The sequence below is a fragment of the Berghia stephanieae genome, chromosome 3 (assembly GCF_034508935.2).
Source record: "Berghia stephanieae isolate SIO BIC M18660-M18661 chromosome 3, UCSD_Bste_1.3, whole genome shotgun sequence".
NCBI lineage: Eukaryota > Metazoa > Mollusca > Gastropoda > Nudibranchia > Aeolidiidae > Berghia > Berghia stephanieae.
In genome coordinates, this window is record NC_088362.1 from 55,045,838 (window position 1) to 55,063,683 (window position 17,846).

Below are 17,846 nucleotides of genomic sequence, written 5' to 3' on the forward strand. Positions count from 1 at the left end.
ATTATAGTCACTCTCTCTCTCTATCTATATATCTGTCTTGTGTTGTGTTGTTAGATTCTCATACTCAGAGAACTTTAATATTCATTCTACAAAAATGTTGAATGTGTTTACGGATAAAAGATGTTTTAAAATATAATAATACAAAGTGTACAGTTGTTTTTATCTTTATCAATATATTTTAATAAAAGCTGCAGTGATAGACAATATTACTGGACCAATTAATTTAAATGCCAGCTGTTTATCATGTGAATACATTCTATTCTCTACGTTTCATGATGAGTGAAGCATCTTGATCAATTTGCTTCTTGCTGCCACTTCACAGCTTTCCATCAAAATCTTTTTTTTTAGTTTTATATTTTTAATACTTTAGACTCGGGTCATGATAGCTCAGTTGGAAGAGCATTTGGTTCATGAGCTCAGGGACCGAGGTCGATCCAGCGTGATGTCAAGATATTTTTCGTGACCCACTTATCCATCCAGCAGTGATTGGGTAGCTGTGTCCATTAGACCTGGTGGAAAGTACTTTGCGATAAACTTTCCATCCTATCCAAAGGGTTGTAAGCAAATGCTATTGTCCATTACATGCTACAGAAACCGGGATAACTCCAGATCCATCCTCTCTAAATCCATCTGGAAAGTCTCATCATGTCATGATGTCAAGGCTTTCTCTCACTCTTTCCTGCATCGACTGCACCATGTTCCTCTATCCCCAACCATTTTGCCAAACCGCCCACACAAAATAACTTTCCCTCATTGTAAAGAATCCCAGCAAAGGTATGGGCAAAACCAAGTCATCTCATTCCAGGACAAGGACAGTTTGTTTTTAAGGATTTTACGGCACTTGCAACACATTAAGGTCATATCTGCGCCAGTAAAAAGGAATAAAATGGGATAGTAACAAGTTCTAGAATTACAATTAAAGCACCCAAGAAAAATTAAGACAAAGGGGAAATATTGGATCAGGAACAGATATAGATTCCAAGAGCACACTATCAAAGTACTTAGTTTGAGATCACCTAAAAGTCTCGTCCAGACACAAGCACCGGTCCCCACTAAGAGGAATACACTCAAATGTTTACAAATCATGTATAATATGTAAACAAAACATTAATACATTACATAACAGAGATGATTTACAAGGAAAAAAATATCATCTCCCAAAACTAACTATACATTTGACTGTTTCCCTCTCAGCAAGGGTATCCGGCCAGGGCCGGGATAAAACCAGGTAATCTCATTCCAAGACAAAGACAGAAAGCTAGTTGGAAAACAGATATAGGGGAATAGAAGATACAGTAAATACCTCCCTGCCCACGGACAAGAACAGAAAGTCAATAGAAAATGACGAGTATAGAAAATATCGACCAGAGGCCCCAACCACCTCCTGAATTTTGAAAAATAAAATTGCAAAGCTAAATCAAATAAAATAATAATAGAAAGAGAAAATTGTTACGTTCAATAAATTTTAAAAAGCAACAAAAAAAGTCAATGTAGGGCTAATGTAATCATTTGTATTATACTTTGTATTGTAGAAACATACAAAAGGAATGGTGGGAGACAACATGGTTAAATCACAACTGAACAAAAATGGTTCTCGTATAACCTTAACACGAGACTGGGATATAGTTTCTGTGGCAATGGCATATCATTTTCCAATACATATGCTATACTAAATATATATTGAGTAAGTACTTTTTGCCTTTTAAGTGACTGAAGAGTCATGAAGAAGGAAGATACTCATATTAAATGCATGGTATTCTTTCTACAAACCATCTAAACATGTGACATTTCAATCGGAATCATTATAAACAGACAAAACACAAAAGGCGCTGGATAAAATTAGTTGAGGGCAACCCCTTATCAATTTTGTATGACGCATCACACCTTGTAGGTGCCCTACTATCATAGTAGAATGCAACAATTGCTTATAAACAGACTAACATGAAACGAAATAATTTTTTTTTGTTTCTGAGTTTTACACATTTACACATGGGGAAATAAAAGGTCATTAAATAGTCAACAAATAATAGATCTTGAATTCCTCTGCCTTTCAAAGTGCCACGAAAAAAGCAAGACTGAAAAAAACTAAACAAAAATTACCACTCAATCCATCTGTCACCCAGACATTGGCACTCTTATAAGATCGATACAGTGGTTGTTAAAAATAGATTCAGTTGGTATAAATAATAATACAAGAAATAAAACTGATTGGTGAGAATTCTATTATTTAAAAACAAATAAAACGATTGTAGTCATTTAATAAAACAGTGTTCTGCACATCCTTGTTAACGTTTTCATAAAGGTTTTGAAATGCTGTAAACATTGAAACATTAGCAAGTTAACGATTACATTCCCAAACCTACAACGATCAAGTCTATCGTCGATCGGCTGTAGGTTGGTCATGTAATCGTTAATTTGCTATTGAAACTATTGACAGAAAGATATCTTTTATCAGTTTAACAGTTAAACAGTTTAGTAGAAATACAAAATATTATTTTGCAAGGGGATATAGTATGAAGAATAAGGAAATAAAAGTTCCTTAGAGCTGCAACTCAGAATAACAAGTAAGAAGACATGTTATCAGCATGGCTAATATATGCTATGAAATGGAAATTAGATTTCATGCAGCCTATTGTGGGGTGAAAAATTTGAGAAGAGTTTTTCAGCATTGTAAAACAATAGAAATGTGCGACATAACTCTGCTATTTATTTTTTTCCAATGCATAGCAAAAGTATTTAAGGCAGTAATTTTTAATTTAAGTCTGATGGTTGGTTATGTCTCTTGTGTTGCTGGACCCAGAGGATCATCAAAAATGCACACAGTTTATTCCTCTTAGTTTTTTATCGCCCATCTTGTTTCATCTGTGCACCGTGGGGTCACTTTATCACTTGAAAAATGGGACAAAATGAAAGACTAAATGGAAAAGTTGGGTCCTCTGTCTAGACAGTTCTAATTCCAAACATTTAATGCCAGTGAAAATGAACAGTCACTGACACCTGAATTTATGAGAAAACGTGAGTAAAGAGCCTTTTCCATAAACTCCAACAATGCGCCATTGAGAATGGGATTCAAACCCAAGACCTTCTAATCTGAAAGCGAGTGTTATACAAGGCCACATAGCAACATGATAACCCAGTGGCCATACCCCAATGTATTGTGATCCCCAACCCAGGATTTTCCACCACTTTTTGTGTACAAAAGTTCTCCATCTAGATAGAAAGTGATCAAGATACTTTTGTCCCACAATACACTCACTACACAGCATATGGTCACTGTCATCTTGTTTCAATTTCCACAAAGAAGGAACCAAACTAAAATCCAGGCAGAATTATTTCTTCATCTCAGTACAGGATATAGATAGTTTTATAGCCTTGCTTACAAAACTTCAGCACATAAAAAACTCGCAATGTTATCCACTGGAAAAATAATTAACAAAACAAAAATATAAAATACTTGGCAATACTGTTGACATCTGAAAAACATATTTACAATCTTTTCAACACCTTAACCATATTTCTACAAAGGCAAATGTCTTAAATCGTTTAAAAAATGGAATGGTTTCTTCGGATATATTTTTTCTTTAAGAATTACAAAACTGTGGTAAAGGAACAAGATAAAATAGTAGGTATGAGCAAAGTTGTCAACATTACGTGTAATTTTGCTGTTTTAAAAATTCTGTTTTCGCATAGCTTGGAACAAAAAAGAATCTTACGATTTTTTCTCAAATTTGAGTTAGACTGCATAGATGAAATATCAAATATCTATATAAGGAAAATGGCCATATCATCCCGATTTAACACATCTAAATCAGCACAGTTATAGCATCTTTGACTTGGCACAGAGTTTGGTAATGATTTATTATGAGCATTGTATCAATCCCATAGTTGATTGAAGTAGTCTCTGACCTCTCTCTCTCAGCCCAGTAGAGTCTGTTAGCGCAATTGGAAAGAACTTTGTTAAAGAGAAGCGCCCTGTCTAAAGGGTTTATGGCTACATGAGCATAAAGCTAGAGGGGACTTCTCCGTTTTTGAGAATAATTAAGATACATTATAATGAATACTCAAAAACGTGATAAGATTCTATGAGTAATATGTTACAAGTAAAGTGTTCAAATGCAATCATAAATAAAATATGCCGCTGAGTTTCAAAATTTCTTTAAATAAAGGCATGGCAAACTTGCATAGATCTATTGCTTTATACACGTGAAAACTGTAATAGACACAGGATTGTAGAATATATCAACGAAAAAGATAGGCAAAGAAAAAAAAATATATTGAAATTTATTTTTCTTTCTCATGTAGAAGTAACAGTAGTTTCAAATTTCTTACAGAATTTAATATCTTAACTAAAACAACAGTGAGCAGAAGTCTGGCATTTGGAAGTTACAGACATTCTTTGTCATCTATCTTGCCATTTTTTTTATTTCAACAATCCTTATTCTACCAAAAAAAAAAAAAAAAATCAAACCAAATCCATGCATTCACTAGCTACCGACTTCAAAATATTATATCACCCATAATACGATCCAGTTAAAAACAACATGACTAAAACCAAATGAAAAGTTATCTTTGTCTTTTAATTTTACTGTTGCCTCTAAAACCTAGAATGTGACACAGTCTATTCCACCTGATGTTATAATCAATCGATGGACACACTGCTCCAATCTGGTAGCATTCAAATATTACGTCATCAGTTGGGGGAGTAGGTCTCCTGTTTTTTTGTTTGTTTGTTGCTTTAGGTCTCTTCCAACACAATTGAGGTTATATGAGAGACCGCTGAAACAAAAAAACAAGCAATCTAACAAAAATAGTACAAATGTAAATCAAAATCATAACCTAAAGATATCATAAGCTAAATTATAAATAACCAAGAACAAACAGGCAGAAGATTTACAGAAAAAAAAATATCCCCTGTCAAAAATACAATCACAAACCAAAGAAGCAGGATAGGCTAGTAAAGAGAAGAAGAAACGACATCACTATCGGATCGTACACCCATGCGTAGGTCTCCTGTCTGAATGTTGACAAGTGATGACAGGAAGGGGGATAGGGGGGGGGGGGTGGTTAGCAAAATGATTATGTCCTCATTTTATTCCTTGACAGGTTTTATCCTAGAAATGACATTAATCTCAGAATGTTCTTTCATGATCAAATTGATATCCCATGCCATATGTATATCATTGAAAAGATACATGTCTTTTAATATAAAACGGATTTAATTTCTTTTCATTGAAAAGATACATGTGTCTTTTCATAATACAGGTTTAGTTTGTTTTCCTATTATTGGTAAATTAAATAAGAACGCAAAGAGTGTAATTGTAAAATATTCCATAAAAATTGCATGGCATATTCTACTTGAATTGTGTAATTATTTTCTGTTTGTTTAATGTTTTGTTCTATTTGCATAATAAAATGGTTTTGGATATGCTACGCCAACAAGTGGGACGGGGTGGGGAGTGCAGCATTTGATGATTGTGATGACAAGGTTGGTGGGGGGAAGGGTAAGATTCAGCAATTTTTGATGATATAATGTGTGAACGCTCCCTTACAATAAATTGAATGCTGGAAATTAGAACTGAACATCATGAAACTTGAAGTGAATGAAGATTTAATGAAAGTTTTAATGAACATGAAAGCATTTTCTTAAAACTCTAATTAAAAAAACCCTAATCATTTAACTGTTACCTCCGATTACGTTTGAAGTAATGGATGAGATATAGGAAAACAAGTTATAATACTGTGCTTGATGGATTACCCAGATCATATGATTTGGAAATGAAATGAATCATTATCATCATTACATGATGAAATCTCTTTCAAAGAGTTTTACCACATTTTAAATGATAGATCACAGGCGATGTGTACATAGATGCAGGTCTGACATCCGAACCCAATATGGACATTAAGCGTCATTTTATGAGATTTCCATTACAACAATGAGCCCATAATGAATTTGGTTATCCGACCTGCAAATAAGTGCACGCAGATCGCAGGAATTCACAATGATAGGAATTTATTTTCAGACAATTATATTTTCTCTTTTCTCTCCCACACCATAAATTCATGTTGTTTTGTCTTAACATAATTTTGTTTCATAATTCATGCTGCCATTTATATTATATCATATATCAATTTTTGGTTATAATAAATCTATTTCTTATTTACACTGTACATGGAGTTTTGTAATATCAGGGATGCCCTTTGCTAAAATCCAAAAAGCCTGAAAAAATGTTCTTATAAAAAGCATATTTCGTTCATCAAGTGGTATATCCCTTAAATCATAGAAAAGGATACATTATATCAAGCTTCCTCTTGACCGTTGCCTTTAAACAACCAATACTTTCATCTTAAAAGAAAAAAACAACTCACCAATACCCTAATCAAGATCAGCTGGAAGATTTTTTATAAAAAGCTGTTTCCGGCTCTTTAGCCGGAGAAAGGGCATCCCTGTAATATTTATGTGACAACTGCACTAAGTTGGAATGTGTGAATGAAGCTTTCTCGGAATACTGTACAAACAATGACTCATACTGGGAAGATCTGTGACAGAATACTAAAATATACAAAATGCAGTTTGTCAAATTTTTGAATTGGAAGTTGATAAATAATTTTATCTGTTTTAAAAGTATAGGCCTAAATCGACATGTGCTTATTGGTAAGTCTGATACACTTTAATTCTTATGGGCTTGTTGTTGTAATGGAAATACTCTCAAACCAATGCAAAATATTATCCATTAAAACAATATTAAAACAAGCCCATAATTGTTTCAGTTATCAGACCTGTTAAAGCGTGCACATAGGTCTAGATGATATGAGCACCAAATCAAAAATTTTGTTTCAAGAATTGTGATGTTGAAAACCAGCAGATGGACCAAAAATACTGGGACTAACCTTTTGTTTTCTAATAGTTTTTTAAAAGTTTAGAAGTAGGAAAATCTGAAATTGATTTTGACACCTTTATCAACCCTCAAAGTGAAATTCGATTTCACCAAAACAAAAGCAGCTAAAGCAAAATAATTGCTAGACTATAAAGAATTCATGATATTGATTTTTTTTCTTTTCTTTCTTTGTCATTGTTTAAAAAGAATTGATCCCCACAATACTGCTAAAACTGAAAAGATTTTTCCTCATGTGAAAAATTGATTTGCATTTCCATTAACTCTCACATTTCTTCCCTACTAAACTTGAGCACCATCTAATGCCATAACTGTTATTGAGTGTCAATATTTCAAAGAAGAACTAAACAGTCCCTTTGTATTTCGGTTTAACTGCTTATTACTGTCTAGTGTTATGAACTTTAAATGAACAACTTGCAACTTATGTAAAAGTTTTGAGAAAACTTTTTATAATAGTAAGGGTACACTTATCTGTTTTACGAGTGAAATAACACTTGATAAGATAACAAATAATGTTGTTAAGTAGCACCAACAGAGCATATGTGAAATTCATGATGATCAAACATCAGAAGCTAATTTTGTACAATAATATATTAATGCTAGACTGTACAATAATTTCCATCTGATATATCAAAATAATAAATTACATTTCAGTAGTTGTTCTACCTTTCTCTCTCTCACACACAAATGTATTAAAACATCTCATTCCTTCACACATCACTGCCATGGACTGGGTCGTATCTCATTGGTGTGACACTTCCTCTCCTTACAAACTGAAAATCTTGAGCACCACCACCACCAACATTGTTTAATTTTGTACTATACACAGACGGAACATCTCTTTGGTTGCTACCCCAGCCTCCACTAACTGCAGCACGTTGTGTTTGCGGTGGTGGTGGTGGTTGTCTGGTATCATGAATCAAGCCATTGCTAGTCCTTTCTGAATTTGTATTTACTCCACCATTAGAATTACTGTAACTAGAAGGCGGTTGTTGAGGGAACGGTCCATTATTAATGCTGTGTTTCATGTTTTGGGAAGGGTTGGAACTCCTAGTTAGAACATTATTACCATTGCTTTGTTGGGAGGCAAATCTTTCTCCATCAGAATGATGAGCTTCAGGGGAGAAAGAACGACTTGGTTGTCTATTGTGGAAGGAATGAGAGTGGTACGGCGGTGGTCTTGCCACAGTGTTGCTGTTGTTATTTCCATTGCTATTGTTATCATAACTGTACATACTGTGTCCATCGTTCATGCGAGATGATGGATATGGTGAATATGTCGAGTGAATTTGTTCTTGAGAGTTTTGTTGTGTGTTATAAGCATGACCATTGGTCGAGATGGCTGGGCCCATATGAACCGGTGATGAGTTGTAATCTGTATTGTCTCGAAGACGTTGAGCCGCTTCCATCAATTTGCGTTGGTACCAGCCTTCTATGTGAGCCTGGACTTTATTCTGAGTGGCATCAATGTAGTCAGGTGGGGATGACGATGGTGGATGTTGGTGCCCTTGTGGATTATTGTTATTGTTTGGATACTGATTATTGGGGAACGTGGATGATGCCATGGCACTAACTAGTCTCTGATTATTATTGTAGTTATTATTATTAATTTGATTGGCACTGGTTTGTGGAACGGTGTTTATGGTGGAATAGGGTGGATTTCCCTGGTATGTGGTTGGCACTCTGTTGTTGGAGGAATAGGGTGGTGGGGGGTTGGGATTTTGGGATGTTGAAGATTGGAACCGAGATTGAGCGACAGGGTGACCGTGGGAGAAAGAACGTTGTGAAATTTTGTTTTGTTGAGACTGAGTATGAGTAGAATTAGGAGTCACAGCAGCTTGTGGTCGGACATAATTTTTATCCGCGTGTGTTTCTTCCCCTGAGCTGTAGTTATAAACCGTTTGATTCCTAATGCTGTAAGCGTTTGTTGGTCGATGGTCATTATGTACACCATGTTGACCATTGTAATTTGTTGTAGAGTTATTATTTGAATTGGCATTGCTATTCTGTGAGGCTGTATTTATTCTATTACCACTATTATCACGAGCACCATTTTGTACTTTATCATATGTCCTATTATTTTCATCCAAATTATTTCTTTGGGGATATTGAGATGAGTAAGATTGAGGCAGAAGATGGGATCTGATAGCATCTCCTTGACGATAAGGTGAAAAATCTCTACCACTACTTCCCCCATAAGAATTCACATTACTAAAATTAGGAGTCCTTTGGTTGATTCTTTCTTCGTGCACAGGTTGTGAGTTCTGAGTGTGATAGTGCGAATTGTTCTGATGCACAGAATTATAACAACTGTTTGAGGCAGACTCTTTATTGAAATCTGGACTAATGATGTCAGCTGACGTGTTGATTGGTGAACCAGACCAATTGGAGGTCACACAGCTATTTCTTTCCATACTGAAAGAAGAGCTGGGTGTTCCAGTGCTGTTATCACCACCTCCAACATTTCTTCTATTGCCACCACCATCCACCCGATTGGCCCTACTGTCGTAACCTGAATCCTGATTGCTGCTACAAGTACTGTCCTCTTTGTTAGTGACATTGCCATGGATGTAGTTAGGAGATGGGGAGGCAGAGGGAGAGAGGAATGAGTCGTGCTGTAGACAGTCCATTAGTGGAGTATTATTACCCGACGAACTTGACAATATATTAGAATCTGATTTACAGGGTACGTCTAACCTTCCAGGGCTATAGTTTTCAATTCTAGCATAGGTTTCGTTATTATACACAAGAGGGGATACCTTCCCAGCACTATTTATTCCATACATGCTAACACTCTGTGGAGATCTTTCTGTACTGGAATTAGAATAGCGGGTAAGTCCAATGTGAGCTGCGATGTCATTCGAAAAAGTAACATCATTGTTTCTGTCCACACCCGTGGTGTTCAATGTGTTGGCTGATCCCCCCTTTAGAATGGATTGAGGCTGACCCGTGTTGAAACCACTGACAGGGGATTGCAATTTGTTGTAGGGTGGCTGGGATTTATAACCAGAGGATGTTTCAGGAAGGCGATAACGCGTGGCGCTGCGAGGAGGTGGACCAGGACTTGGAGACTGCTGCTCTCTGGGAATGTATTGTTGTCGATTTGGAAAAACTCCCCTGGAAGAGGGTCGAATTCCAGAATCTGTGACATATCCAGAGATATGATTTGTGGAACTGACAATTTGAGAACTTTCCTCTAGTGTATTTTCCACACTCCTGCTACGAGGCATAGGCCGAGGGTAGTTTGGAGGTCGATTGCCAGAAGCATTGCTGATTTCTATTGAAATTTCTGGTGATTTGTTGTCATTACGTTTGTAGTGTACACCGTAATCATCCTGGTAACGCTTCATCTGGTTCCTTAAACTGCCATATTTAGATTCGTGGCTACCAGAATCTAGAGTCACACCAGAGGAGTGCTCACTACTCCCACTATGAACATAATTGTCTTTTTGTCCTTCATTTTGTCCGTTGAGCTGAGCAGAAATTTTAGAGGAGTCCTCCTGCTCAACGGACTTTGGATCTGCGACGTTGGGAGGACCCCCTCCTTGCAAATTTGGATGGCGAGGGTGATGATGGGAATGGGGTGGATGATATTGATCTGGGTTGTACTGAGAACTGGGTTTGAGAACAGCTTTGGGTGGACCAGGAGATGGACTAGCAGAGAGATTTGGATTTTCATTATGTTGCCTCAGGCGATGATGATGATGCTGTTGCGGTTGATTGTAAGGATCTGGTGAAAATGATACCCTAGGTTGAGATCGTAATCTTTCAGGGTGATCACTGGTTATTGGTGAAGTGAGCCGATGCTCTGCATGATGATATGGATATTTTCTTTGGCCCTGTGACATGTCAGGAGGTGTGGTTGAATTGGTACTTGGACTGAGAACTTTATCTCCAGGTTGTTGGGAAGACAATGGTTGATTTGAGAAGTTATTGGGGTTTCGAAGGTGTGGAGGGGGTTGGTGAACTTCAGCAGCACTGACTAAAATGTTTTTGTTACTTGTCATGTGATTGTTATTGTGTTCTTTTCGTCTGATGTTTGCAAACGGTTTCCTACCACGACTATCTTTGCTAGGAAGCTCCCAACCACGAATCTGTTGCATGGCTGCTTGACGGGAGGCATAGAAATCTTTCTTTTTGTTTTTACCACTGTAGTCAGATACAGAGAGTGTTTCATCAGAGCGTGATCTAACTAATCTTCCCATGGTTGGGAAATCAAGGAAAAGATTTCTAGGAGGTAAAGCGGTATCATCGTGATGGTGATCCAAACAATGGCCATAACTTGCTAATTTATCATTTAACCATGACTCTATTTCCTCTTTCATGCCTTCGTTGTTCCTATCCATCATGGCTTCTGTTTCCATCCGCTCTTCGTTCAAACGTTCGCTGATGCGCTCATGGCAACGACCATGCTCCTCTTCAAATTTCTCCCTCATGGAATTGCGTAGATGGCTAGATTGCCTGTTGACGTGTATGTTGAGGTTGTGAATGCGTTGGTTGAGGGTGTTATGAGATGAGTCAAGTTGGTGGTGAAACGTTTGGCGAGTGTCTGTGATGGACGTCTCTAGTCTCTTCAGGCTTGGACCACACTGACAAACTGGTGCATAACCGATAGGACCCTAAAAATGAAATATTTGTAAGAAGTTTTGTAATATTGATATAACATTTTTATTTCATGGAAATAAAAGGAAGAAAATATTTTATTTCTTTTGGCTTAGGGTTTTAGCTTAAAGGCAATATCAGCACCAGGAAAAAAAGGAAGATGATTAGAAAAGCAAGAAATTATTTATCTCAAGCTTAGCACCTAAGACAAAGAAAGACAAAGAAGATTTGTTTTAACAATGAACAGAAGTAGAATTCCGAGAGCAACTCAATCATGTGTCTAGTCATAGATTTGCCACAAGAGACAAAAACTGTTACAAAGAAAACAACACTACACGGCGAGACTGATGGTTTACTAAGTCAGTATTTAAAAAAAGAAGAAAAATAACAAATCAATTTCCTCACCCTTCCATACATATTTCTGAGAATTTTAGTCAAATATTTTCTTGAAGAGTTGCATAGAAAAGGGAGTAAATAACAAAAACAAATGACATTCTTACCTGTTTAACATTTCCCGCCAAATCTCGGTACAGCTGAACTCCATCCCTGGGAACATATTGGGAGAAGAAACCCAAAACAGCTGCCTTCTGTCTCTCTGCTTGCTGTTGGGGTGTCGGAAAGAGGCGAGGGGCTTGTTTCCCTTGGTTGGAGGCCTGCCCTGTTCCAGTGGGAGTTGTTGGACTTTTATCTTTGGCATCCTGAAACAAATTGCAAAGGAAATTGAAGTTGAATTTCAAACAATTTCTTGCTGATATTTTTTCATCCAATTGTTTGCTTTTTTTTGTGTGTGTTTTTTTTTCAAAGCATTATCTGTATTTGGATTTTAATTTTAGTGAATATATAATGATTTTACTTTAGTCTGATCTCAGCTATTATCAACTTTAAACAAGAGATACGTAAAAGTAACCGACCTTATTTTTAGCTATTAATAGAAATATTCTGTTTTAATATAAAATTTGTGGATAAATTTTTTTTTAAATACTGGTGAAAAAAAAGAAAAAGAAACCTATCTCAATCCATCATTTCTTCTACAATAGCTTCTTCTCAATGCACCTTTTTCTTTTTCTTAAAAAAGAAGAAACGCCTCTCCTGTTTCTCCGCCTTGGCCTCGGGTTCAGGCTTCAGAGGTGGCTCATCCTCTGGACACACAACTGGGCCGTCAGCAAGTTCTATCTCGTCCTTGAAAGTCACACCCAGACCCTCGTGGTGGCGCCTTCCAGACTGTTTAGTCTTGGGCTGTTGTAAAGAAATTTAAAAATCCCTTAAAAGTAATTGTAAAAAAAAAAAAATAACATAAAACAAAACAAAATTCGTTACTACGGAATAGAGGTCTTTCTAAAGATAAGTGCAATGCTTTGCTATGCTTGATTGAGTGTGCTTTTAAAATAAACAGGCAAATAAAACAAAACTCTAGACACAATCCTCTACTATTGAAATTAATTCATTTTACTTTACATTTTCCCCACAACTTTGTACATGAATTGATTACATCTATGGAATTCCCTTATAGTGTATCTAATCCAGAGAGTGGAAATATTCTAAGGATTAATAAGACTGGGTAAAAGTATTTCAATAAAGTATATTTTGGCATGTCATCACAGGAGGATCAGGTATGTGCAACTTTTGAGTTTGAGTTTTACATATTAAAGGACTTTACTGCTTTTGGACTGCTATGTACAAATAATCAAAACAGGTTCTGAGATTGTATAGGAATTTTCAAAACAATTTCTTTTAAAGTCACATAATTTAAAGCATGAAAACTAATTTCTTTTTGCTATTTTGGGGAAATTAAAATCAATTAAAACATGTTGATGATATGAGTTTCTAGAATGGATTTAAAAATTAATATAGGAGAACATTTGACTGACATCAATTATCAGATATAATAATAAAGCCTTATATTGACCCTTTCAATCCCCGACAATGAAAGACAAAAGAAATTGTAATAAATAACAAATAATGTGTTTTAAACCAACCGAAGCTGAAAATAAAAACCAACTCACCTTGCTAAAATTATCTATGATAATAACAATTTCTGGATGGTCTTTTCGTTGAGCAACATCCGAAGCAGTCTCTCCTTGCTGTGAAGACAATTTCAAAATGTTTCTTTTAAAATCATTTCTCATTTAAATCATTCCTCGTCATGTTCTTTTGAACAAAACTTAAATATTAGAATTTTTGAAAGAGTGATTTTGTTAAAAGTTACGTTACAAATTACCATTGAGATTTTAACATTAAAACATTTTTTTTGATCTTCTGTTGATGATTTTATTTCAATCTAATTAAACCTCAGTAAAAAAATTTACCATGCTCAATCATGAAACCATAATATGCATATTTCTTAGGTTTAATAACATTGATTTTTAATGCATTTGTAGCCTTGTTATCATATTTTAAACATAGGATTGTTAATTGTTGACAATGTTTCTCCTATCTCAACAATATGTTTCTCCTATCTCAACAATGTTACAATTAAGCTATACAGCTTCTCAGCACTTTGCAATGGCAATAGATTTTAAATAATCTAATCAAAACTTCGTTTCAGTCACAACTTGTAATGTCCTTAACCAGTCATGATGGTAATATACAAAATTCACACATCAAGCACAAATTAGGGAGCAGGCACTGGCGTAAGATAAAGATCTGAAAAAAAATATATATGAAACAATGTCAAACAAAGCTGGGAGAAGAACACAAGAAAAGGAAAAAACATCCAAAAAAATCAAGCCATTCTAGGCAGGCTGATTTTTTGGGAAGTTTATTTTTTCTCTTGTGTTTTTCTCCCTGCTTTGTCTGGCACTGTTTCATATACATTTTTTCAATCAAGATCAAGCACATAAATTAAGAGTCCAGTTGAGAGGAACAAAAAAATAATGGAGAAAAAAAAAACACCCATTAAACAATGAATACCAACCGGTTAAAAATGCACCTAGTCTACCATACCTTGTTCAATAGGTCTGTATCTAGTCCTGATTCCACCAGAATCTTGGCAATCTTTCGACGCTTCAAGGCAGAAGCTATGTGCAAAGCTGTGTCACCATTCTGATCCAAAAAAAAAAGTTCATTTTCTTTTTAAATCCTAGATTATTTTGATTTAAACATATACACCAGATCTGTTCTTTTCAGATAATGATTATGTATACTGAATTAACAAAAACAAGATTACAGGAATAATAATTTGTATGGTGAACTAGATGGCTTAGAGGATATCAGAGTTTATGTGTTACACCAGAGTGCAAAGAAATTAATAATCAGGAAAAAGGCAATTCTAGCAGGTTGTGTATATTATTTCATAATGTGTTGAAACTATATTTAGGGGACAAAATTGATTTGTAATATAAAGCAGCAAAACATATCAATTTGAAAATGGAGTAAGTAAAAAGTATCGTGTAGGTAGTACCTACTCCATTCGTGGATTAATGTTGTTTAGAACAGCTCTCACATTCACAGATTTATTTTAATTACTACATTAGATTCCCATTTGCCACAGTCATGAGTTTATATTCGTTGATATGAGTGATTAATTAAATTTTTTTTTATCAATCAAGGTAAATGGCAAAAGGGATTGTTTACTTCTTAATTCTTTTTTTTTTCATTTATATCTGATTATTTTTCAAATGGTAAAAGCAGCACAAATTTACATTCTCATTGCTTGACACTTAGTGTGCTTCCTTATGATATATCTAAATATACAAAAATCCAAATATAATGGCACATCTTATATCTTAATAAATGAAAGTTAAACATCCCTTTTTTTCTTTCGCTTGTAATTGTACAATATTTTGACACTATCCATAGTTATAAATTCACTGATATATGAACTGGTACAAATTAAATCTTTTTAGGTATGACTTGGTTGCTGTCAAACAATCTCACCTTGTTTTGTTCACTGAGCAGACATTTGGCACTGATGAGGATTCTAGCCACTCCTGCATGGCCGTAACGAGCTGCTGTGTGGAGGGCTGTATCTCCGTACTGTTGGGGGTGGGGATGGAGATGAGATGAGGAAGGATATAACATAACGATTGATAATTGGTGTGATAATGATTATGTTGGTGGTGGAGATGATGATGGTGATGATGATGATGATGATGATGATGATGAAAACGAAAATAATAATGATATTGGTGCTGGTGGTGGAGATGATGATGGTGATGATGATGATGACGACGACGACATTGACAATGATAATGATTATTATTGTTATGATGATGGTGGTGTAAGTGTTTGGGCCAAGTTCCTTCATAGAAATATGTCCATCATACACAATTTTAGGTACCATGAAGCTCATGCTGTGTTGTATTTCCATTGTGATTTCAATGTTCGGATTGGAATGACCGAATTATTCCTGTTATGAATTACAATACAAGTGGATGTTAAACTTTATGCATTGGTATCGTATTTACAGAAAATGGGCCACAATTTCATTGGTAACATAGGATTTGATTATTTACTCACATTGTTCTTCAGGTTAGAGTCACATCCTGCATAGAGAAGAACTCGGGAGCATTCGTTGTGCCCATTCTGTGCTGCCAAATGAAGAGCTGTAAAACCAGCCTGTAAAATAAGGATGCACATAATAAAAAAATAAAAAAATAAGAGAGAAAAAACATTTACAATATCAGTAGGTGATGATGGAATAAAAAATATTGGTTTAAAAAAGTGGTTTAATTACATGACAGATTTTTTTGGAAAAGGAAGAAAAAGACGTTGGTCACTCATTTAATTCTTTGTTTAAATCCTTTAAACATAAATCGACATATACTTATTTGCAAGTCGGATAACCCAAATTGATAGTTATGGTCTCATTGTTGTAATGGAAATACTATCAAACTAACACAAAATTAATATTGTCCATAACAACAATGTTAAAACAAGCCCATAATTGTGTCTGGTTATCAGACATAAATCCCATTAAATTATAAGCACAAAAATCGACCAATCCAGACGACAATGACCATTGAACTTTTGGTGTCCGAAAATTAAGCAATCAACAACAATTTATTCTATATGCAAGGGACGCATACTTTTGTTTCTAGCCATAGCCATGTTCAGTTCATGCTTCTATGCGAAATGATCGACCCGCACGCTTGAATTATATATTTATTCGCAATCTTTAATACAAACGGTTTGAAAATGCATTGGCTTGAACACCGATACCGGATACCCAGTAAGTAATTCGATGCATCACTGTGTAAAAACAAAAGAAAAATGGATAAATGCTTACAAGCTGGAACAACTGATTTGGTTGGCAAAAAAAATTAGATAGCATCTTTTAAAAAAGAAAAATTTAGCAATCAACACACGAATTCAACCCCCCCCCCCCCCTTTCCCCCTTTCCCTTTTAAAACTTGAAAACCCCGTCAATCAAAGAGTTTTGTTTCTCTTTTCTTTTTTGTTTGTTTGTTTGTTTTGTTTAGTTTTTGTTGTTTAACACATCCAGCACCTGGGACAATGCTTACTTACCCTGTTGGTAAGACAAACGTTACAGTGGAAGTTGACGAGAACCTCAGCTGATTTACTGAAACCATTCCAACAAGCCTCGTGAATCGCTGCGTTGCCATGCTGAAAAAGATAAATTAAATAACGATATATTATGAATAAATTAAATGAGTTCGCACATTTTTATACAGAGAATTCCCCGGTTGTATCAACCTCAATGCGTTCCACAATGCTCGCTTCATTAACCAACCCCCCCCCCCCTCCCCCGGCCACCTCTCCCCAATCAGGTAATTCAAATCCATATTTTCATGTCATGCATGTAGGCCAAGTCGTCTGTCAGGCACCCTTCTGTATGCATTGGGATTCGTATCACTACTTATATCCCTATGGCCTCGTTCGCATCACAATCAAGTGTGTTTAATGCCTTATTAAAGTAGACAGGGGTCTCAATCTTTTGTTGTTTTTTGTTTGTTTCTGTTTTGGTTAATTTTTGCGCATTTCCTTTTCTTGGGTAAACACGGTTCCTTTCTTTTAAGTGCTTTTAACGCAGGCATACCGACCTCTTTGTCAAAATGAAATAATTGATATGTCTCAAAATGTTCAACTTACTCTTCCTTCTCCACAACACAATTTCCGCCATGTCATTTTGCCTTCATACCCGCAACTTCAACCTCCCCTTCCTCCTATTCCCCCCATGCCCCCCCCCCCCTCCCCTCCCCCTTCCTCCTCATCACCATCAACAACCAAAACAACAACAGCTTGATTTTCCTCAAACATCTAATCCACCTTCTAGCTGCTCTGAATTTTCTTATTGCTACCTAATTTAATAAATCAGGTTGTATTCGAACCCTTCTTACCTCATCTTGAAGGTCGGGGTCACAGCCTGACTGCAGCAACATGTGGACA

General features: G+C 35.7%; 1 protein-coding gene across 3 annotated transcripts in view; it reads right to left on the bottom strand.

Moving 5' to 3' along the window:
• Positions 1-1,491: 1,491 nt before the first annotated feature.
• Positions 1,492-17,846, bottom strand: part of LOC144968031 (uncharacterized) — a 98,407-nt gene continuing 82,052 nt past the window's right edge. For 2 of the 3 annotated variants that reach the window (XR_013644500.1, XR_013644501.1), the window contains 10 exons: positions 17,798-17,846; positions 16,965-17,063; positions 15,957-16,055; positions 15,375-15,473; positions 14,442-14,540; positions 13,502-13,579; positions 12,552-12,734; positions 11,999-12,196; positions 3,372-11,515; positions 1,492-3,273 (listed from right to left, as the gene is read on the bottom strand). The exon at positions 17,798-17,846 is cut by the window's right edge and continues 50 nt beyond it. Coding sequence is in view for 1 of the 3 variants with exons in the window: in XM_078905985.1 (XP_078762111.1) it covers positions 7,607-11,515; positions 11,999-12,196; positions 12,552-12,734; positions 13,502-13,579; positions 14,442-14,540; positions 15,375-15,473; positions 15,957-16,055; positions 16,965-17,063; positions 17,798-17,846 (4,813 nt within the window). In the remaining 2 variants the exon portion in view is untranslated. Of the gene's footprint in view, positions 11,516-11,998; positions 12,197-12,551; positions 12,735-13,501; positions 13,580-14,441; positions 14,541-15,374; positions 15,474-15,956; positions 16,056-16,964; positions 17,064-17,797 lie in introns of all 3 variants that reach the window. The other variant, XM_078905985.1, reaches the window with a different exon arrangement.